The sequence below is a fragment of the Alternaria arbusti genome (genome assembly GCF_024043155.1).
Source record: "Alternaria arbusti strain BMP 1465 chromosome Unknown scaffold_5, whole genome shotgun sequence".
Lineage (NCBI taxonomy): Eukaryota > Fungi > Ascomycota > Dothideomycetes > Pleosporales > Pleosporaceae > Alternaria > Alternaria arbusti.
This window is the reverse complement of record NW_026249945.1, coordinates 601,476-622,798: the sequence shown is the minus strand read 5'-3', so window position 1 is coordinate 622,798 and position 21,323 is coordinate 601,476. Positions and strand designations below refer to the sequence as shown.

The 21,323-nt window shown below is 53.9% G+C and overlaps 8 protein-coding genes and 1 non-coding gene across 9 annotated transcripts; 4 read left to right on the top strand and 5 right to left on the bottom strand.

The window, feature by feature from the left end:
• Positions 1-61: 61 nt before the first annotated feature.
• On the top strand, positions 62-414 carry J4E86_004720 (uncharacterized protein; the record flags this gene model as incomplete). Its single annotated transcript, XM_051445257.1, has 2 exons — positions 62-102; positions 135-414. The coding sequence occupies 2 exons, from the start codon at positions 62-64 to the stop codon at positions 412-414; spliced, it is 321 nt and encodes a 106-aa protein (XP_051303354.1).
• A 292-nt stretch (positions 415-706) lies between these two features.
• Positions 707-2,608, bottom strand: J4E86_004719 (uncharacterized protein; the record flags this gene model as incomplete). Its single annotated transcript, XM_051445256.1, has 5 exons — positions 707-1,222; positions 1,273-1,926; positions 1,972-2,102; positions 2,154-2,436; positions 2,489-2,608. 5 exons carry the CDS (start codon positions 2,606-2,608, stop codon positions 707-709), a joined length of 1,704 nt encoding a protein of 567 aa, XP_051303353.1.
• Positions 2,609-3,377: 769 nt separating this feature from the next.
• On the bottom strand, positions 3,378-5,220 carry J4E86_004718 (uncharacterized protein; the record flags this gene model as incomplete). The annotated part of the gene is made up of 2 exons (XM_051445255.1): positions 3,378-4,455; positions 4,565-5,220. The coding sequence occupies 2 exons, from the start codon at positions 5,218-5,220 to the stop codon at positions 3,378-3,380; spliced, it is 1,734 nt and encodes a 577-aa protein (XP_051303352.1).
• A 1,982-nt stretch (positions 5,221-7,202) lies between these two features.
• J4E86_004717 (uncharacterized protein) lies at positions 7,203-9,237 on the top strand (the record flags this gene model as incomplete). Its single annotated transcript, XM_051445254.1, has 2 exons — positions 7,203-8,597; positions 8,728-9,237. The coding sequence occupies 2 exons, from the start codon at positions 7,203-7,205 to the stop codon at positions 9,235-9,237; spliced, it is 1,905 nt and encodes a 634-aa protein (XP_051303351.1).
• Positions 9,238-10,613: 1,376 nt separating this feature from the next.
• J4E86_004716 (uncharacterized protein) lies at positions 10,614-11,066 on the top strand (the record flags this gene model as incomplete). The annotated part of the gene is made up of 2 exons (XM_051445253.1): positions 10,614-10,839; positions 10,978-11,066. 2 exons carry the CDS (start codon positions 10,614-10,616, stop codon positions 11,064-11,066), a joined length of 315 nt encoding a protein of 104 aa, XP_051303350.1.
• Positions 11,067-11,493: 427 nt separating this feature from the next.
• On the top strand, positions 11,494-12,966 carry J4E86_004715 (uncharacterized protein; the record flags this gene model as incomplete). Its single annotated transcript, XM_051445252.1, has 2 exons — positions 11,494-12,654; positions 12,709-12,966. 2 exons carry the CDS (start codon positions 11,494-11,496, stop codon positions 12,964-12,966), a joined length of 1,419 nt encoding a protein of 472 aa, XP_051303349.1.
• A 71-nt stretch (positions 12,967-13,037) lies between these two features.
• On the bottom strand, positions 13,038-14,120 carry J4E86_004714 (uncharacterized protein; the record flags this gene model as incomplete). Its single annotated transcript, XM_051445251.1, has 1 exon — positions 13,038-14,120. The coding sequence occupies one exon, from the start codon at positions 14,118-14,120 to the stop codon at positions 13,038-13,040; it is 1,083 nt and encodes a 360-aa protein (XP_051303348.1).
• A 1,234-nt stretch (positions 14,121-15,354) lies between these two features.
• On the bottom strand, positions 15,355-15,441 carry J4E86_004713. The gene has a single exon. It is a non-coding gene; the product is annotated as a tRNA-Asp (tRNA).
• A 513-nt stretch (positions 15,442-15,954) lies between these two features.
• Positions 15,955-17,173, bottom strand: J4E86_004712 (uncharacterized protein; the record flags this gene model as incomplete). Its single annotated transcript, XM_051445250.1, has 3 exons — positions 15,955-16,189; positions 16,243-16,413; positions 16,461-17,173. The coding sequence occupies 3 exons, from the start codon at positions 17,171-17,173 to the stop codon at positions 15,955-15,957; spliced, it is 1,119 nt and encodes a 372-aa protein (XP_051303347.1).
• Between the last annotated feature and the right edge of the window lie 4,150 nt (positions 17,174-21,323).

Below are 21,323 nucleotides of genomic sequence, written 5' to 3'. Positions count from 1 at the left end.
AACCGGGGGCCCCCCCCCCCCCCACCACTCCATTACCAGAACGTCGACAATATCTGCGACTATGCCGCCCCTCAGCCCGCTTGATGAGGTGTGTACCGACAGGTTCCACGCCGAGACTAACCTGTCCCGCGAAGAGAAGTACGAGGAGGCATACGCTGCTTGTCGGAAGTAGAAGACGCGGAAAATGACGAGATTGACGAGATTGAAGATTACTATGTACTGGATGAGCCGCAGGTAATCTTGTCTAGCGACGAAGAGGACCCCGATACCAGCGACTCTGACGCTAGCGACGAAGATATGTTTGATGACAGTGATGAAGAGGATCCCGCCGATACAGGCGATGAGGAACTGGACGTCAGCGACAAGGGCAAGTCAAGCGTGCGAGAAGAAGAAACACGAGAGGAAGCCGAGTAATAGCATACATCAAAGAAGTCATAGGTTTATCGATGAAATCTGAACATATGTTTCTACACACCCTATTTCCCAGCCTGTGACCCGGGGCGCTGCACATCCCATTTTCAGGAACAAAGCCTCAATACATAATCATAGCGCCGAGAACCTCGAAATGATGTGTAACTGCAAATCAGGAATCCAATCGGGGAGGGGCGAAGAAATACCCTCTGAACCACACTTTTTGGTAGTCTGTTCCTCGTACTCTGTATCTCCCAACAGGGTACTACTCCTTTCACTTAATAGTAAATACTGCCTATGAAGCGTTTGAGCGAGTGGTGCGCTTGTTGATCTCAGCCTGGGCCTTCTCAGATCCAGTAGCGACGGCCTCGGCGGCCTTGTCCTTGGCGTCAACAGCGGACTTCTTGGCCTTGTTTGCCTGGGCCTTGACCTGCTCCTTAGAAGGAGCGGCACCGGAGCCGAGAAGAACGGAGGCAAGGATAGCGAAGATGGTGACAGCGATAACACCAATACCACCAGCGACCTCAGGGACGAACTTGGCAGCCTCAACGGGGTCGCGCTTGGCGATCTCGAGGAAGAGGGCCACCTTCTCCTTGACGTAAAGGACTGGGTCATCCTTGAAGACGAGGTCAGAGGGCGACTTGGGTGTGTCCTTGGGCTTGGGCTTGTTGGCCTCCTCGTCAGCCTTCTCAGCGGGGTGCTTGAGATCGAAGGTCTCGGCCTTGAGCTTCTCAGCGTCGTCGATGGAGTGGCCAATGTAGATGTTGTCGAAGAGAATGTCCTTCTGCATGGTCCAGATTTCGAAACCAATCTACGGCATGTTAGCAAAGAGTCTGTGCAATCAAGATAGAGTCAACTTACAGCACCGATGGGCTCAAAGTTGGCAGGGGTCTTGTCCTCGAAGTAGTCAGGGTTGGCGATCTTCTTGGGGGCCCAGACGCCCTTGTAAGCCGGGTTGTCGATGAAGGGAGCGGTCCACTTGCCCTTGTAGGCAGGGTTCTTCTTCATAGGAGGCTCCCACTTGCCGCAGCCAGAGACCTCGTCACACTTGGGGTTGGGAACGGTGGGAGGAACCCAGTCACCGTCCTCCTCGTCATCCCAGTCTTCGGGCTTCTCAGCCTCGGGGTCGGGGATGGTGGTGGGCTCATCCTCAAGCCAGTCTTCAGGCTTGGTGGCCTCCTCGTCGACAATCTCGAACGGCGCATCCTCGTCCCAGTCCTCGGGCTTGGTAGCCTCGGGGTCAGCGATGCGGGCCTCGTCAACCCAGTCTTCAGGCTTTGTGTCGTTGGGGTCGTCAATCTCCTCAGCGGGGTTGACGGAGGGGGTGAAGTCCTCCAGGAGGGTTCCGTTGCGAACGGACTCGCCGTCGATCTTCATCTCGAAGCTCTGGTCAGGCTTGACGATGAGGGTGTAGAGGCTGGTGGTCTTGACGATACGAGCCATGGGCGGGTTCTTGAGGTGCTTCTCCTCGTACTCGCCGGTCTTGGGGTTCTTGTGGCGGAAGATGAAGTGGACCTAGAAATGTCAGCGTAGTTGGCTATATTGAGAGAAGTGTCGTACCTTGTTGGTAGCACCGCACTTGTCGGGTCCGAACATGATGATGTAGGGAGAAGCGTTGGAGAACTCCTCAGCGTGGAGGGCTGCGTTGTCCTGAAGGAGCTTCATGTACGCACCACCGCACTCGAGGCCATCTGTCCGTTGTTAGAATAACGTGATATCCCAAATTTGGCTAGAAAACCTACCCTGAAGCTTGACTTCGTACTGAACAACAAGGGTGTCATCCTTGTTGTCAATGGCCTTGGGGAACTTGGCGGAGATGGCATGGTGAGCCGCCTTGTCCTTGATGACCAGTCCCTTGTCACCCTCCATACCCTTCAGTACGGAAGGCTCCTCAACGGACCAAGTGCCAACGTATGCCCATTCCTCGTCATCGGCCTTGACGTCCTTCTTCGCGTGTGAGGGGTTCCATCGGGACTCCCAGTCGTCGGTGAACTGCTCGAGGAAAGGTGCCTTGAGTTTTGTGGGCTATACGAATGTTAGAGAGAGCCTCGGCTAGGTGTATGATTCAGAGACATACAGTAAAGGTCGGCTTCGCGACCGTGGTCGAGGAAGAAGACGCTGACTCGGAAGAGCTGGCGTCGTCTGCGCGCACAACGGCGGCAGCGAGCGCAACGGTGGCGCCAATTGCAAAACGCATTGTGCTTGCCTTAGTTGAGGGTTGAAGTGGAGGAGAAGAGTTCACGGATTCAACGTTGGGGCAAGGTGGCAGTTAAATGCCCAGTACACAGAAAGGCCACCTTAGTGAAATGTGGCAGGAAGCGGGCCCTTGGAGCTCCCCACTAGCGCGGCGACCCATGCACGGTTATGCTCCAGGGTTATGGATGCTTCTCGAATTACTTTCACGCCAGCTGGCCAGATCTGATACACTTTCACTTAAGAGTTCATTGCATGCAATTACTATCAAGTGGTTAGGAAGTCCTAGTAATCCAAGGTCCTTCCCAGGTGCTCGCTCACGATAGCTCTTGCCAGGATTCTGTGTCCGCGGCGCTAGTGCAGACCTCGGGAAGAACAAACGTTTTCTCCACACGTCAACCCCGAATCCAAAGGTCCCAAGATAAGGAACACAGTTCAGGCTGCTTTTCGAATCTCAAGGAGATACTTCAAAGAGGCCACGTTGTGCACAACAAACTCGCATCGATCACGCTCATGCGCTGTACGACCAACACAACACACTGCATCACCCAGTACTGTCATCAATGGTTGAACGTATGTGGTATCGATTGTAGGTGAGCTATATCCATAGTCACACCAATGCATGCAGCCAACGGCGCTTCAGTGTAGGTATTCCCAAAACTCCGCCGCCTAGCCAGGTCGTAAGATGTGGTCTGCGTATGTATGCTACCTGTTCCCAAGTCCATCCCGCAAGTAGTACAAAGCCGCGAACGCCATACGCTAAAGTCAAAGTTCTAATTACTCCATGCCGCATTCCATATGACATGGCCTATGTCGCGTGCAGTATTTACGGTGTCAACAACTCTGCCGATGAGAGTGGGTGGTAAAGGCTCTTCTTCGTCGCCTTCAAATGGCATGAACATGCCGGATGGTGTTCTTCGTAGTGCGCCGCTTTCCAGTGAGGCTGACGACCCACTCCGGCGCAATGAGTACGGATCCGAAGCAGTGGGAGTGCCGGCCCTTTTTGAGCCGTAAGCGCTAGAGGGCTTGAGGAACTCCTCACTCTCTTCGTCGTCCTCTTCCAGCAGGAAATTTCGTGATGGATTGGACGGCTTCAGGGTCTCGGAGGACGGCGACGGAGAGAGTCCGCTGCGCGACTTCCACATGGCGAGGGAGTGATGTTGCTGCGTCTCGGGGACGTCGGGAGAGTCTGTCCGGTACTTGAGCGTCGTCGATGGAAGCTTAGCAATGGTCTTGTTGTCCGTGCTGATGCTGACGGACGAGGCAGTCCGTGAAAGAGGCTTCTTCCGGCGCGACCGCTTCATCATGACGACGCCCTCGTCCGACGAAGAATCCGCTTCCTGGTACTTGGCCCAGGGGTTGTGGTTGCAGTCATCCTCCTCATCGTCGGCGTCTTTGCACTCGACGGCGATACATTGCTCGACCTTGTCGTCGAAGCGGATGTGCCGCTTCTCCCCGTGATCGGGAGTGTGCAGTCCGGAGGTGGACTTTGAGGAGAAGTAGTCCGTGCCTTCCCAAAGCAGGCCTCGGGACAATGTGGAAGATGTGGGGAAGTCGGGGGTTACACGGCCGATGATTGGTCGGGGCCGTCGCAACTCCAGCGTCACACCGGTTGTTTGCTGGGCCTGCACCGACTCGGCCGCTTGTTGCAGCAGTGACGACGACGACAGCGACTTTTGCAGCATGGCCTCGGACATGCTGCGCTTCTTGAGGATTGGCTTCTTGACGCCATTGACGAAGGAGTTCGTCTTGGACAGGCGGCTGGCTGGCTCCGAATTCTGCTGCGAGCAGAAGCGATTTGAGGCAGGCTGCATGGGCCCGTACAGCCAGGTCACGTCAACGTCTTTGAGCCTGGTGATTCGTTAGCAGTGCCCAAGAGTTAAAAATCTGCAAGATGGTGCACGGATGGGGGTGATCGACACCCCTGCCGTGGCTGCAGATCGAAATATTCGGGACTCACCAATTCAATGTCTCGGGCGAGATGGTCTTGAGCTTAAACTGGGCCTTGGCCCACGTTCGCCACGAGGCATTTTCGAGCCTGGAGCGCTCACCGTAGACGCTGCGGTGCTCGACGATGTGCCGCCACGACGACCAGATGTCCTCCTCGCGCCACTCGTACGAGAGGTAGTCGACGTGGTGTGAGGGCTCCTTGCGCACGGCCGTGTCGTCTTCGGACATGGGCATGGGGTCTGGCGTGGTCATGGGAGTATCGGAGGAGAAGCCTTCGGTCGGCGACGGTGAAGGCAGCGAGCCCGGGCGCATGGCTGAGGTTGCGGGCTTCAACGAGGCCATGTCGATGGGCGTGACGCCGTAACTGATGCCCTTTGCAACACCCTTTCCCTTTCTGTACTGCCGCGCCGAGCTGTAATTGGGAAATGCCAGGCCATCGTCTTCGCTGCTCGACTCGTCTGACTTGGGATCGAGCGAGACACTGCTGGAGGGCGTCGAGTGCATGGACGATGTGCGCGAGGAGCCGCTCAGCGACGGCGAGCGCAGGTCGGGCAGCGAGTACTGGTTCTTGCGGATGGGCGTGTAGGTGTCGTAGGCGAGGGACGCGGACGAGGGCGAGCGCTGGAAGGGCGGGTTGTCTCGCGGGAGCGACAGCATGGCCGTCATACCGGGCGGGTGCGGGTCAATGCCTCAATATCTATCACAGCGTGGGCCCGGCGGCGGCGAGGGAAAATCTCAGATTGTTCGGCGTAGACATGCGGTCGTGACTTGGTATGTATGGGCGTGCGGGGACAGAGGTGCAGTGGAGCGTGGCCAGGAATCGGGCTGACGACGCAACGGCGGATGTAAAGGCAGCTGTTGAGCAGTGGGAGGTGCGGAGATTGTCGAGACAGAACCACGAAGCGGAGTAGCGGCACTGGCCTAGCCACGAACTCTGGAAACCTGAAGAGGCGCCCCTGCACCCTCACACCAGGGCTACTCTGGGGTCCCGTCCAGCCTTTCACGTCACCCCTCGCCTTCAAGCCACAAAGGACCGACCGCTCTGCCGCTGCGCATCCGTTTGCCCTCCAAGCACGCTTCGCTGCACCTACGGGGTAGCTGCAGAAGGCCTTTCGGTGATCAGCCTGCAGATGCCCAACAGAAGCATGTGTAGTCTAGACCGTCGCTAGCACCCTCGCGTGGAGGCGCCTTTCACATCCTGTCGCGACACCGTGCCGGGGGCTGCCTCATTTCCGAGATGCGCCGGCCGTTGCTGCACCTCAGGAGCGCCGAAAGTGAACTGCGGAGAACCTTGAGAACCTTAAGAGCCAGCTGCGCATGTGTGCTCACGGTCGTTTCCCCCGGCTCGAACGACGTTGACGGCGAACGCCAAAGCCATGCACTGCGATGCACCCCCCACTCAGATGCAGGTTAACTTAGCCTTCACTTAGCCTCTCAACACGATGCCTCTGCTCCATCACTTCACCGATGCTCAGCATACAGCAGTATGACGAAAACCATCCAGTCCAAACACCTGCTCCTCCACATGCGCTTCCTCTCTCGGCGCCTGGGGATTCTGTGGAGAATGACGCGCTGCTCATCGATCGAACTTCAACATTTCAATCTTGCCTGGATCTCTTCTTGGTGTACCTCCAGACCGCTCAGAAAGCACGACGAGCCAAAAGCACTTAAATCTTGGTCAAGACACACATCTCGCGTGGATCAAGGGTTTTCGCCCATACTAAAGCGCGATTTAAACTGCTCGCCTTGCCAGATGCCATAGTTCTAACAAAATAAAGGGCTGCAGACGACTTTAGTACGTTTCGTATCAGGACCAAACTCCTTCGCAAGCTCCGTGCTGCGTGCAACCATGAAATGGTCCTCTGCTAGCCCTCGCCTTGCTAATCATAGCTCACCCTAGAGCGCGCGAAGAAGCGAAGAACAAACTACCCACACGGGTATTACAGTGGGGATGAGTCGGGGTTCAAAAGGAATCATCTCGTTAGGGCCTTGGTGTGAACATCAGCAACACAACATGTTAAAGTACAGTCGTACTCCTGTCGTCCTTTCTCTCCGCGGCGTTTGCAATCATGTCTTTGCCCCCGGCTGTTCAGTGACACTGCGTCAAAGCCGCTGCTCCAGCCGCATGGCACTCCACCACACATCGATAATGGAAATACCATTTGTAGCAACCCGAAGATAAGCCATGCGTTCCCCAACGGCGTGGCAGACTTGGTCAGTCTGTGTAACGTCGCACAACAGTAGCCTCGCCATGGACGGTTCATCAGTTTGCAGGGCCAAGCAGCGCCTCTCCGACGACCACGAACGTCAAAGGGGCTTTATCAGTCGCACATCGTCTCGCACAGCAATCTCGCGAGCATTTATGCTATCTGCGAACTGCAGCAGCCCCTGGGATTTATTTCCGGTAAAATGCAGAGCGGGAATGATCCAGCTCGTGCGATCGATCTCAGCGCCGTATGTAGCGCCATGACGCATGTCGCGTCGGTGTTCGAGAGCCCCGAGAGGCGCGAAAGCGACCCAGTCTGTGTCATCGCCTGTCGCAAACGTTTTGCACTCAGTTTTGCACTCAGCCTTGTGTGCGCCTTTATAACATGTCACCGCCGCGTCACACGTAAACTTTATAATAGTCATTTCTTAGCATTTGTAATATGAGCGCAACCCACGATGCGCCAGCCCCAGCTGGGGACTCACACCTCGACTCGAACGCGCCGAACGGACGTCACGATATTACGACTTCTTCTTCGACCGATGTCAGTCTCACCGAGAGAGACGGAACAACACAAAATGGGGAGAAGGCTGTAGAAGAGGGCGCTACTGGAGCGAATGGCGCCGCTGTTGCACCGGGCGCACCTGGTGCGCAAGATGAATTCCCTCAGAGAACGAAGCTACAGATCTTCTTGATCATGCTCTCTCTGGCTGTGGCGGTTCTACTCGTTGCTCTGGATATTACCATCGTCACAACCGCCCTACCCACGATTTCGGCAGAGTTCAACAGCGCTTCGGGATATACATGGATAGGCTCGGCGTACCTCATCGCACAGTCAGCAGCCACGCCAATCTGGGGCAAGATCTCTGATATCTTCGGACGAAAACCCATCCTGTTGCTCACAAACGCCATCTTCTTTGTCGGCTCCCTCCTTGCAGGTGTGGCTGTCAACATGGATATGTTAATCGCTGCAAGGGTGATACAGGGTATTGGTGGTGGAGGTCTCATCACACTGGTCAACATTACCATATCCGACCTCTTCTCTGTGCGGGACCGAGGTGCATACTTTGGAATCATCGGTGGTGTATGGGCCTTGGCGAGTTCCCTAGGACCTGTTGTTGGAGGGCTCTTCACGCAAAAGGTCTCGTGGAGATGGTGCTTCTACATCAATCTACCTTTCGACGGTGTTGCGTTCCTCATCCTCCTGTTCTTCCTCGATGTCAAGACACCAAAGACTCCGCTCCGTGAAGGCCTCAAAGCTGTTGATTGGCTGGGTTCGCTCGCCATGGTCGGTGGAGTCATTATGCTGCTTCTCGGCCTGGAATTCGGAGGCATCTCACATCCTTGGGATTCTGCCACAGTGCTTTGTCTTATCATCTTCGGAGCCGTAGTCATTGGCATCTTCTTCGCCATTGAGTGGCGGGTAGCACCGTATCCTCTCATGCCCCTCGATCTCTTCTCGAAGCGATCGAACTTGGCTGCATTGGCTACCTGCTTCTTCCACTCCTTCGTCTTCATCAGCGGCAACTACTTCCTCCCACTTTACTTCCAGGCTGTGCTTGGCGCGACACCTATTCTTTCGGGAGTGTATCTACTGCCTACTGCAGTCTCACTCTCATTCCTCTCTGCTTTCACTGGCATCTTCATCAAGAAAACCGGGCAGTATCTACCTATGATCTGGTTTGGCATGATTATGATGACACTGGGCTTTGGACTTTTCATCGACTTTGACGTCAACAGTTCTTGGGCCAAGATCATCGTCTATCAGATCATTGCTGGAATTGGTGTCGGTCCAAACTTTCAATCACCGCTCATTGCACTCCAGAGTCTCGTACCGGTAAGTTCCATCAAAAGTTTCTTTTTCTGCGCCTGCACATGTGATCATTACACGTGACACTAGAGGCGGGGTTGCGGTAGAGCAACCATAGTTGCCATTCGTTAGCTTACCGATGCTGACATGCTCCCAGAAACGCGACATCGCTACTGCGACTGCAACATTCGGCTTTACTCGGAACCTTGGTAGCGCCATCTCGGTCGTTGTAGGTGGGGTCATCTTCAACAACGAGATGAAGTCGAAGCAGTCTCAACTGGCCGCTTCGCTCGGTCCCGAAACTGCGTCGAGGTTCGGTGGAGGTTCCGCCGGCGCCAACGTCGGGCTTATTCAGTCCCTCCCCGATGAGCAAAAGTCTGTTGCGCGAACGGCATTCGCAGACTCGCTGAGCACCATGTGGATACTCTACGTCGCATTTGCTGTCGTGGGTCTCGTAGTCAGCCTCTTAATCACGCGTAACAAGCTCGACAAACAGCACGAGGAGACCAAGACTGGAATCGAGGTAGAAAAGGCAAAGAGGCTCGAGAGGGAAGCAGAGCGCGCAGAGAGGCGGAGGAAGAGGGCCAGCAAAGGGTCATTACCGCTCGACCCTGAGGCGCAGACAAGTAATCCTGATGTTTCAAAAGAGAAGGAGACGGCGGTATGATGAATTTTCGGCGATTCCATGTAGCATCAAGCATAGCGTAGGTGTTCGTATCCAGATTCCTCACTGTAGTTTGCCCAAGATACCACTGTATGTAAAATTGTAATATAACAGCCGTGTAGGCCCACAGAAGTGTCAATGCGTTCCAGTCATAATGTGCTCTTACTCACTCCCGTTTGCTCACAGGGTCTGACCCTCCATTGAGTCTTTGTCAATACGAAATTAGACTTGTCCGCGGTGAAGTAGACAAAGCACTACTGGTACACGTTTCATAACAGCGTGTTCAGCGAGCAATCACCAGTCACTACACCAACATCTTAAACAAAGCCCCATGTTCCCAGACAGAGTCTGTTGTCAACGTCAACGCAATGTGCTACTATCGACTTTACATCTTTGTTGGCTGCGGCCACTCAACTTTTTCAGAGACGCCGGTTAGGCACTGTAAGGATACGCAGACGAAGAGCGTAAAAAAGTCGAAATCGCCATCAACACAGCATGAGGATCTAGCTACCGGAGGCGAGAGTTCTTCGGGAAGCAGTCGCAAGGGCAGAGACTCACAAATGACGCTGGTGCCAGACGATGACTCCAACGAAAGAACAGACAAAACAACCAAGTGCGGAGATAATTCGCAGACTTTACACTCTGCTGTACAAACAGACCATAACAAGACATATCACACAGATCTTCTGTCAACTACCGACGTTCTCCTGACTCCAAACGCAGATGGTAGAACTGCCTTGTCGCACACGACCTCACCTACCATCATTTCAAGAGCCAGAACTTCGCCGCCGAATCCTCCAGCTCTAGAGGACAACGATACCCAGCCGACTTGCGAAGAAGGTCGTGTACATCCCCTGCACACTGTCCGGCTCGAGCGCATGTGCCCACTTTGTGAACAAGAGAGAGAAGAAAGACTACGGCTGTTGTACTCTTCCATTAGGGAGATCAGATTTGATCCTGCGAGATGGCATGTGAAGTATCAAGGAGATGTGAAGTTGCAAAGTGATGGAAATCAGCAGACGGGTGCGGGTTGGGGTGTTGCGATGGGTGGATGGTGGGATCGGGGTAAGAAGGAGGATAAGGATGGTGTGACATGAACATGAGTTGAGTGTACCTAAAAGAGGGAAGAAACAATACCATAGCGAAAAATGAGAGTGGTCCTGCGCGATCTTGGAAGGCGCTGCCCAGGTGGTGGTGATGCAGCATCACGTGCACTGCCGCCAATCGCAGCTCGGCCCTTTCAAAGCTCACCAACGATCACGACCACGACACCTCGCAACACCGCCAATTGCCCCGTCGCACGTCTCTAAACCTCTCGACGGAGTCCTCGGAAACCATATACACGTCCGCCACCCCCGAACGCACTCCCCGCCGCCGCAATGCCGACCCCAGAGTCCGAACTCTTCCTTGCCAAAAAGCCCAAGGTTGCGCCAACCTTTGACGGTGTCGACTACGAGGACAACACTGCGCTCAAGGGCGCGCAAGATGCTATCATCAGGGAGCAGTGGGTGAGGAGCATGATGGCGAGGTTGGTGAGGGACGAGATGGGCAAGTGCTACCGGAGGGAGGGGGTCAACCACTTGGAGAAGTGTGGACATTTGCGAGGTAGGTCTTTCTCTATTCCGCAGGCTAGAAGGATACGCGCAGAAGGACAAGAGATCGAATTTTGGGCTGGTTGCAGCGGTGCAAGGCCGTCTGAGGATGTACGCCATGACAAAACGAAGGCTAACACAGGCTGAACAGAGCGTTACTTCGAGCTCCTCAAGGACGCAAAGGTCAAGGGATACCTCTTTGCCCAACAAAACTACGTCGACGATGCGTTGAAGCGATAAGCGGCCCGCCAACAGCGGTGATCGCTTGCATGAAGGACGGACAACAGGCAGACCATACACGACACGCAGCGGGAGACACCACCAGACGAAGACAAGGGTTTATGGCGTTCGGCAAGCGTATGCTGAAGAAACGCACCAATTCTCTCGTACTGGCGAAACTGTACATATACATGCCCGAGGAGAGACCGATGTAGCACGAATTATTGGAACAAGTGTACAATTGCAGTGGTACAGTTCGCATGTTTTCTTTTCCCACTGACGTGAAACCTCAAATTTCTAGGTCTTCTGTTCCAGGCGCGTGTTCCGGACGCTTTGTGGCTCCCCAGGCTGCTGATATGATGAGGCCAAGGCTAGCTCCTCAACCCCGCTACCACCGCGTACCTGCGTCAACAGCCGTCCCGACCAGCAACAGTCAACAGTCAACACGATGCCCTTCCCCTTCGTCCTCCCGACTACTTCCAGCATATCCTTCACCGAATACTTCAACAGCAGCACTCATCCGTCCCTACCCAACTGCGCGACCACTGCGCGAGGCGTCCTTCGAGACGTACTCAAGCGACACAAGCGCATACCGCCTGCCTCACAGGCCTCGAACCTCTCCACCGTAACATCCGCCCTCAACGACTACATACCATACCTGTTCGCTCTCGATGCAGGACTGAGTGGTGCAAGCTGCGCCGGCGAAGAGATCGACCTGGTCTTGGTTAAGGAGCTGGAAGTAGAATGGCGCTCGACGCTGGGGTCTTCGATACCGGGTCGCGAGCCAGCAAGAGTGAAGCTCAAGAGCCTTGAGAGCGAGCTCTGCTATACTCTCTCGACACTGGCATACGTATACAGCCTCCAGGCTCGAGCACAGCTACACACCCTCTACAATGCGACCGTACCCACGCCCGAACAACGCGCAACCGCAATCGGCGCTGCTATGAAGCACTTTCTCGAAGCAAACTCCATACATACATACTTGATGAACCGCGCAGGGCAGTACAACTCACAACCCGCGGCTATAGACATATCCGCGGCTGTGCTGGGAGCGTTAGCGGAGCTCACTATGGCTGAAGCTACACTCATCACCGTACTGAAAGACGATCCATACCCAGCGGTCGTGATAGAAGACCGGAACAAACAGAACAAAGACTGGATGTTCCGGGGCGTCGATATACCCAAGGTCCGCGCGCACCTCTTCGCTCGACTGTGCCTTGCTTCTTCAGAACACGCTGCGAAAGCCCAAGCTATGTTTGGGCGGTCTTCCAAGATCAACGACGATCTGCTGAAATACGTGGATGATCTGAGGCGGACCGCCAAAGGCAAGGCGTGTCGGTTCCTTGCCTGTGATGCTGAAGGAGGTGGTAAGACAGGCGACGGCATTGCATGGCTACGAGGCGCAAAGAAGGAGCTGGGTTTTGCATCGCTGGGTGCGGAAGAAGAGAAGAAGTCATCTGGTTTCTCCAAACTGAAGAAAGAATGGCAGGAGAAGAGGGAAGATCGCAAGATCGAAAAAGGCGTGGACTGGGGCACTGATGCAGGCAAGTTCGAAGAAGGACGAATTGTCGATATGTTGTTGAAGAAGTGGGAGAAACAGAACGACACCGTATGTACACCCGCCTTCACTGGTTCATTGTGCATGATTAACTGACTATATCAGGTTGGCATTCAAATAGTACCTCCCTCAGAACCATTGCTAGCAAGCATGCCCTCTGGACGCGAGTATCACACCACCAAGATGTTCATCGTCCCTGCGCTCGACGAAGACGCTTTGATCCGCATGCGGGCGCCACCAGATCCAAGCGAGGCTTTCGAAGGAAACGAAGACGACAGCGCGGACGAGGACGACCGCAACCCTCCTGCCGGTGCATTCCCAGGCACAAAGGCGGACTATGCACCAAGCTCAAGCTACTATTGAATTGCAAGGGTATATAATACAATTGGAATGAGACGAGCTTTGAACAAATAAAAGAGCTACCAAACACGCCATCATACCCCATACCCAAGATCCCTCCAAAACTCCGCGACCTCACCCGAAACATCTCTTTGCACCCTACCCTCTTCCCAGACATCCCCCGCCCCCTCCAACATGTCACTCCACGCCATCAACAAAGTGCCCCTGTTCCCCCTCCCCGCAAAATGAACAAGGTAATCCCCCCTCCTAACATCCCGTTCCTTCAACCCCTCCACGTCCTCCCTCTCCAGAAACTTCTGCGTGCCCTCCTCTTCATACCCGTTGAACCAGTGCTGCGGCACATATCTCGCTTGGTCTCGGAACTGATCTGTTTTGAGCACTTCTTCCATAGCAGATTGCTCTGTGAAGGGGAGGTCGATCTCCGGCTTGTAGTGGCGGAATGCGAGGATGGCGGTGAAGAGTTCGATGGCCCAGGCGTTGACGCGGAGGAGGAAAATGCCGTTGTTGAGACCGTTCCAGTCGCGCGTTACGAGGAGGTTTGTTGTATTTGCTGGTGCTGACGTTGTTTTGTTGTCGTCGCGGCGCCACCAGGACCCGAAGCGCGCTTTCTCTGGTGGGAGAAAACTGGATATCGGACGGCATTGATCGAGGATGATGGTGTCTCGATCAACCCATTGTATCCATTCTAACCGCTCCTTCTCTGGCTTCAACATCTCCCGCATGAGTAGGTTGAGGATGAAAGCGGGTTTGTTCCACAGATCATCTACAATCGGATCGCACATCACCCTAACCTCCGTACCATGCACCAAGGCATGTTGGAGATGCGTCTTGAGCGCTTTCTGATAGTGTTCCTGGGGCTTGCCAAAATGCGCCGTGACAGTCGCAATGCGCGCCCGCCCCGTTGCAAAAGGTGAGTACTTCCGACAAGTAGCGCGTTTCGCAGTCGCTGCTTCGATGAGTTCAGCCGAGACTTCTGGTAGGCATTTCGAGTCGCCGTGGGCGATGAATTGGGCGTTGGGTCGCGGTTGGGGTCGGGCATACGGAACGGAGAGGTTCTCCAAGTTGGGGTGGTTCCAGAGGAGGATGGGGAAGCCGATGAGGAAAAGACAGAGCCAGATGATGAACTTGCCGGTGAGGAAGCGCGGAGGTGCGTACATGGCTTTGGAACGGGTGGAAGGGGATGGCGAAGGGATGGAGATGGGCGCGTAGCTTGGATGTACGAACATTTTATTGCTACTGGGTGTGAGCTATGTATGCGTGAGTAAGAAGGGGTAGAAAAGGGACTTGAAGAGGTCCTTCCAAGACACGGTCGAGATGACAAGCTACACGAGGTGACGAATGCTACGGCGGTATTCGCTTGGGATGCCAACGTCGCCGGATTATGCGGCTGTGTATTCGTGGTAAATGGGCGTCAGGTTGACAGCCAGCCTGGCATGGCGGCGTTGGCATGTCCGGTCCCAAGAGCTTCGCTGTGCTTGTCTTGAGCACAGAGGTTCTGGCATTGATCTTGCTAGCTAAATTATACTACTAGCGGATTCTGGCTCCAAGCTGGTGCATGACAGAGGCTTACACAGCGAACGCGCTGTGGTCGGACTTTGTGGTCAGATGTGGTATTTGCGGAGTTTGGTTACACATCCTGCTCACGGACTTGCTGGGACTTCTCCTATACGCGAATTCTGAACGGGGATCGTCGAACGGATGGTGTAAATGGAGACATATATTTTGGTCCAATTCCACAGTACGGTTTGGAGCTGACGAGTTCATCGCGTTAGATGTTTCTGCTGCTCGGGGAGATACCTTGGCCTCTCGTCAGTCTTGGCTTGGTTGGCGTCAGCGTCACTACGATGAAGCATAATGTAGATCTGAAACAGATTGAGGCTTCCAAAAGAGCCTCATCAGTATTTGGAGGCTGATGGAATTCCGACGGAGCGGTGCGCCCTGGTGGTCTTGGTCAACGTACCGCCGACGCGCATGCTATCCGTGTTACAACACAGCGTCGCGATACGCGTCGCATCTGCGCATTAGAGTATAATAGTGAGGAGAAGTCTAGGCTGGTAGCTCTGGGAGACGTTCTGAATATCGTGATGTCTTGGTATATTCCGGACGGTCCGGGGAGCATGTTGAGGGTGGAGGTAGCTGCGAGGCTCGCATCGGCAGCGGCACCGCAGGCGCGAGCCGCGCCCCCGGCAAGGACGTGAACGGAGTACATAACACACATAAAGATCAACATTAGTGTTGACTTCGTGATGTGACTTGCTTCGGGAAGAAAAAAAAGTACAGATTCTGCAAAAGACGCATGCATGTGGTTACCGACCTCGAACTAATGGACATCCAGCCGGTGGCATCACATAGCTAGGGTCTTGACGAACACGCAAAAACAAAAAATGAGAGCTCTCCAGCGGGGAATTGAACCCCGGTCTCCCGCGCGTTGCCTGTAAAGGTGACAAGCGGAAATACTGACCACTATACTACTGAAGATTGGTCAACCTGATGGTTGAGTAGTTGATTGATGACAAGATGCGACGACATGTAATAAATAACCTCGTAAAATGTTGCGAGCGCAGCAGATTGGGTGTAATCATGCCATCAAATCGCTTCAATCAAGTCTCCAGTTTGCCGATCAAAGGTGACGTATGTTCACTCATGTGCCCCGCGACACGCCGTCTTGCAGCCGAAGCGCGGGGCCATTGACCAGCACCTGACCCACCCAGAATTCGCGACAACATGCTCATACCAATACGCGATCCCGCAAAGCTCATTATGTGACACGAACGAACCAAGGTGTAGCCCCGGCAGATCCGCTGGGTGAATCAGGCTCATTTGTGTGACGAGGTGTATCTGTGAGGACTGCATCCTAGCCGGTGCATCACTGTCCATGAACACATTCGGACTAATTGGTATATTTTCCTGTTCGAACAGTAGGTCCGAGAGAACTCAGTAATCCTGCTACACTGCTTATGCGAGTTTCCGCACACCAAGGTCAACCTTGATCTACGACTTTGTGATCTCTTCCGGACCTTTCATATCACCCAACGAGTTGTCACCATCTTTTCCATCGCCCACTGACCCCTGTCCAATCAGAACGGCTTCTTCCCGTCCAAGCATCATATGCTCGATGTTGACCTTGGGGCCCTTGAACCACTTGTGTGCGGAAACGAACCACCATATCGTTACCAAGAACATCGGACCACCGTAAACGACGCATGTCCAGTTCATGTCTGCCACGCTATTGGTACGTTAGTCTTGTCAAAGCAGCGTGAAAGTGTTGGTGAGACTTACGTCAAGTCCGGTCCGGTTACGCTAGGGAAGCATAAGATAGGTATCATGAGCAAGACAAAGACACATGCAACGCTACCAATAGCGCTGGAGTACTTCCCCAAGTTCCATGGACCTGGTCTAAAGCGATTGCCTACGAAGAAGACACGGATGGCAATGGGTATGGTAAAGGCGCTATCAGATGTCAGTAGAGCACGCACACCATGCTCGTCAGCACTTACACAAAAGCTGCGATGGCACCAATGGAGAACAGCGCTCCAACGGCCAGCTCTCCGCCGAATATGAGCAACAGGCACAATATGCCGATCGCGCAATTGAACCACACGGCATTCGCAGGTGTCTGTGTGTGTTTGTTGACCCTCTTCCAGTACTTGGACAACGGGAAGCAGTCATCACGCGCGTACGCGAATGTCACTCTGCTTGCCGCAATCATACATCCTTGACCCATGCTGAACCCGGCTATAATGGTGAGTGCAAGGATCGCCAGCGTCATCTTCTGCGACATGCATTGCATCAGGTAGGCAGCGAAAGGCTGCCCGAGCTCAGACTCGAGGACTAGGTCGATGTCAACGACAGTGTATGCCACGACAAGCTGAAGGAACCAGCCAAAGAAACCTCCAGTAGCGGATGTCAGAACAATAGCGCGCGGAGAAGCCAAGTTCGCATTCGAGCATTCTTCCGCAAGATGAAATGGCGAATCGTAGCCTGACATAGTCCAGATGACGCCGATAAAGGACATCAGGACTGATATACCAGCTGGGAAGGATGTGCCTTCGTATATTGTGCCCCAGACCTCGCTCGAAGGGGCAAAACGGGGTAGACCGCGCTCTGTACGGTCTGTGCCCGCTGGGATCATTATGATGACCACAATCAGCGCGATGAAGTTGAACGTGGAACCGGCGGAGTTGAACTGTGCAAGCCAACGTGTCGGCATAGAGGAAAGGATCGCATGAAGAATCATGATGAAGACCGTCAACAGGAAAGTCTGATAATCCGTGGGGACGTAAGACGGGTCATTGATACTAGCCGCCGCCAGTATCATGGCCGCAATTCCATAATTGACTACTCAAACAGTCAACTCTATGTCCATACCCGTCGCGAACGAGATAGCGGTTTGTACTTGCCGGACGGTGCCGCCGTGATCTGAGCCAGCCAATTACTCCAGCCAGTAAGCCAAGCAGCAAAAGGTCCCCAACCAGGTGGTGCCAGGACAGCAGAAGCGTAGTATAAACCTCCGCTCGTGGGCATGCTACTACACAGCTCTGCCATGCTCATAGCCACACATTGGATTCCGACCATGGCGACAATCCAGCCCCAAGTCATTCCAGCGGTTCCCGCATAGCCCATGCCATAATAGAGCGTAGACGCGAAACTAGGCAGTAGACCCAGAACCGCAAAACTGACACAGAAGGTGGTAAACAGCGAAAACTCTCTCTTAAACTCCGATTTGTATCCAAGAGCCGCTAGAACTTCTTCATCTGGATTGAGAGAATGCGTGGGATCGTAAGGTATGTCGCCATCTGGAAGAACAGATGTCACCGGTTCTTCCGCGACGGAGTGGTTCCGATGCTGGGAAGTCGTCATCGTCGCAACGCGAAATGCATGCGCGCGCCGTCGCAGGCGCCGTCGAAAAATAAGAAGAAGTCGCGACACGCGTTCTTACTCCAAGAATATAGCAACGCATGGAAGCGCAACAACTCGTCTATATACACCCACACCCCAGTCTGCATATCACCGCGCAGCAGGGTTGCAAGCGGGGTGTCACTACTCCAAGTGGGAGAGTACACGCGAAGCCATGCTGCAACGGTGTTTGGGTGCGGCGTCATAATCTCTTAGTAGGGGTGGTAGGCGTTCGTCATTCGCTGCGCGGACGCCTATCTCTCTGCTCTTTATCAGTTGCGTGGTTCGGCGGTTCGGCTAGACTAACTTAGAGGGAGAGGTGTGGAGGAGATCGCGGGCTGCGACACGCCAGGGCACACGACACCCACGACAAGAAGGTGGCTTGTCGAGAGGTTGGGCAGCCGTATCGTCCGACCGCCATCTTTTTTGTGTTGTGCGATCCGTGCAGCGAAGTTGTAGGAAGTACACAGAGGTATGGAAATGGGTGACCGCTTACATGAACGGATTAGTGTTCGAGATGGATAAGACACCTTTGGTGCTTCCAAGGTTCCAAGGTTTGTTCGGAAATATTCCGCCCGATATCTACGACCGGGGACTGCATATCTAGGTACCGTGTCCTGGGATACCTCGATGCTGCGATACGGCTGGACATGCTTCAATGGGCATAGGCTTTCGTAGAATAGATTTGCCAGTCAGATTCCACGTGGCGTGGCAGGAGCGATAAGCTCACCGTTGATGTCACTCGTTGAGAGATGGCGAGACGCCTACGAGCTGCTTAACGTAGCTACATTATGAGGAGCGCGTTATGGATAAGCAAACGCTGTTGAAATATCAGAAGGATTGATACGTATGCGCAGCTGCTTGCTTGCGTTGAAATACCTTGGTGCCCAGGTGAGTACCTAGCACAGCGTGGGCTGATGCCCCTTGCTATCCCTGTTCGTCGATCCCATGGGTAACGTCTACCCCAAAAACATTGATGATTAAACATACATCCGCTGTTCGTTTGAGATTGCATGATGGAGATTGACCAAACGCTCTTTCCGGGCTGATCCTCTCCTCCATGTCGAACGAGGCCATGATCACCATGCAACTACCTGTATTTGTATGAGCAGTCACGTCTGTGCTAGAGTGTCCATGCCAACTATCACTTTCTTTGAAAGTATTTCCAGTGGTCCTCATCGCTTGGAGTTCCTCTTCAGATATTCAACTCGGCACCCGAGACTGCCCAGGTGTGCACTCACGGGGGCCCGGGTCGATTCTGCGAGATCAGTGCAAGTTTCAGCTGGACGCCGGCGTGTAGCTCCTAGGCAATATCACTGCGTGGGATTTCGGTCCAATGATCCCATATCTTTACCTTTACATAGGTCTTTAAAGCCATCCTAAATCTTTCTTCGTCATGGTTGACCATGAGCACCTCTCAAAGTGAAAGAAATAGCCTCCCCACAACTGGCATATCTGGCGCAACGGCACTGGCGCCAGATGCAAGAGTCACCGAACAAGCTGAGTCGGCCTTATGTGTGTTATATCGAATCTGCTCTGGGTTCGTACGGCTTACATGATGTGGGTCAGGCGTGAGAGTTGATCATTCAAGTCCCTCTTCATTGGCAAACGCGAAACCACTGACTCGGACCTCCGCGGGTGTGGCGATACGACACATTCACGTGCAGCTCGCGCATCGCCGACAGAATGTCACCCCTGGTGCTGCTTTCCCGAACTTGACAGTAGCCATCGCTCAATGCCGACTGAAACTGCCCAGGTGAGTCTGAGCTTTCTTCTCGAAGGCTGAGTCTTCTAAGCCGCTGGTTCCAAGGTCGTGGTGTCGGGTCTTCCTTGTCTATATCGCGCAGGTGTTTCAATGTTTTCGACAGTTTCCGAAACTTGCACTCAATAACCTGACTGTTTGGAGATTGAACTTCTGCAAGACCTCTGTCGGTGACATGTGCTTGCTGGTCAGTTTTCGCTGTCTTTCAATCGCAGAGATTGCGATTTGCATGACCAACAGTCGACGGTAGAACTCTACCAATTGTGGATGTGCTGAAGTCAATCATGTCTGTGTTCGAAAGAGACCCGGGTTTGGGGTACTCGGTGGAACGCTACGACTTCCCTTTGCCCTCGCACTTTTGAGGCGCCGACGCCGCTACACTACCTATGCACACCCATGACAGCACAGTCTCTTTCCAGAGCTATCTGTAGCAGCGACAAGGCTCCTGGGAGTTTCTTGTCACTGCGCGATTTTCATTTCTCCTTGACTGAACGCCTGAAGCAAGGACGAAAATTATGCGAGTGTTGACCTCGGGACCAGTACAACTTACGGCTACGGCCCGCCAAAGGCGTCAAACTAAGCGTGCCGGGACACCCGATGTCACTCACGCAAGCTGACGGGCACCGCCAAACTTTCCTCAACGCCTTCAATTTGCGCTGCGATGTTACCGATATCTTTTGCGAGTCAGAATTCCAGTGACACTGGCAACAGCTATATAGCATACCTACGATATTGCTCGCCTGAAGTCGCAGTTTGCAACACTACCAGGCATGAAATCACCGAAGCAGCGCCGGGAAACCCATTGCGCATTGGACGCATTTGATTTGCTGTGACATTTCTTCTTGAACCGTACCACGAATCGTCGCGAAATGTTTCCGGTCAGCAGCCAACATCGCCATATTGCCGCGGCCTTCGAATTGGACGCGCCTCTCTGACACCTGGGCAGCCTCAACCCAGGTCTGAGTCGTCAAACTCGTCATCCAATTGGCGCTACCGCGAGTCCCACAAGTGTCGAAGCTGGACCAGGGACGTCCGTCTTTAGTCGATTGTGCAGATCATCGAGGATGCACAGCTCCATTGAAAGTGGCGCTTGCGACACTTTTAGATGCCTAGTCTGATATCTTGGGGTCCGGGGGTCCGCGATTTCTGAGCGCTGTCTCCTCAATCCGAATACTTCCACTGAAACACTGCGCGACCACCCCAGGGCATCCATCCACAGCGCCACCCCGGAACAGTCCAACCAAGCAACATCCCAGAGCACCTATCAAATTGTCAATGAAGCATTTTGTGACGGAAAGCCGCCGACATCACAGAGAAATGCCGAGTGATTGCTGAGTTCACACCCGGTCTTCACAACATAGCGCCTGTGGTCACAACAAGGCTGCTGACCGGGCGCTCGGCAGTTCTTCATCGATTTACTCTGTTCCCCAACGCACCGTGGTCTCTATCGCATCGATAGATTCCCCCTGATATTTACGACAACTTTTGATCAACACCCACTAAAGCCCTGAGCAACCAACTCCGAGACTACTCGCCGTCTACTGGCCCGGCCTTTGAACGTTCCCACAACCTCGGCTCGCGAGCCAACCACTTATCTATGGCCGGAGTTCTTGAGCCTGAGGCTGGAATTTTCTACGGCGTGTGCTGGATCGTCGTCATCATCCGACTAATATCAAGAAGAATTCATCGTGGATCATGGAAA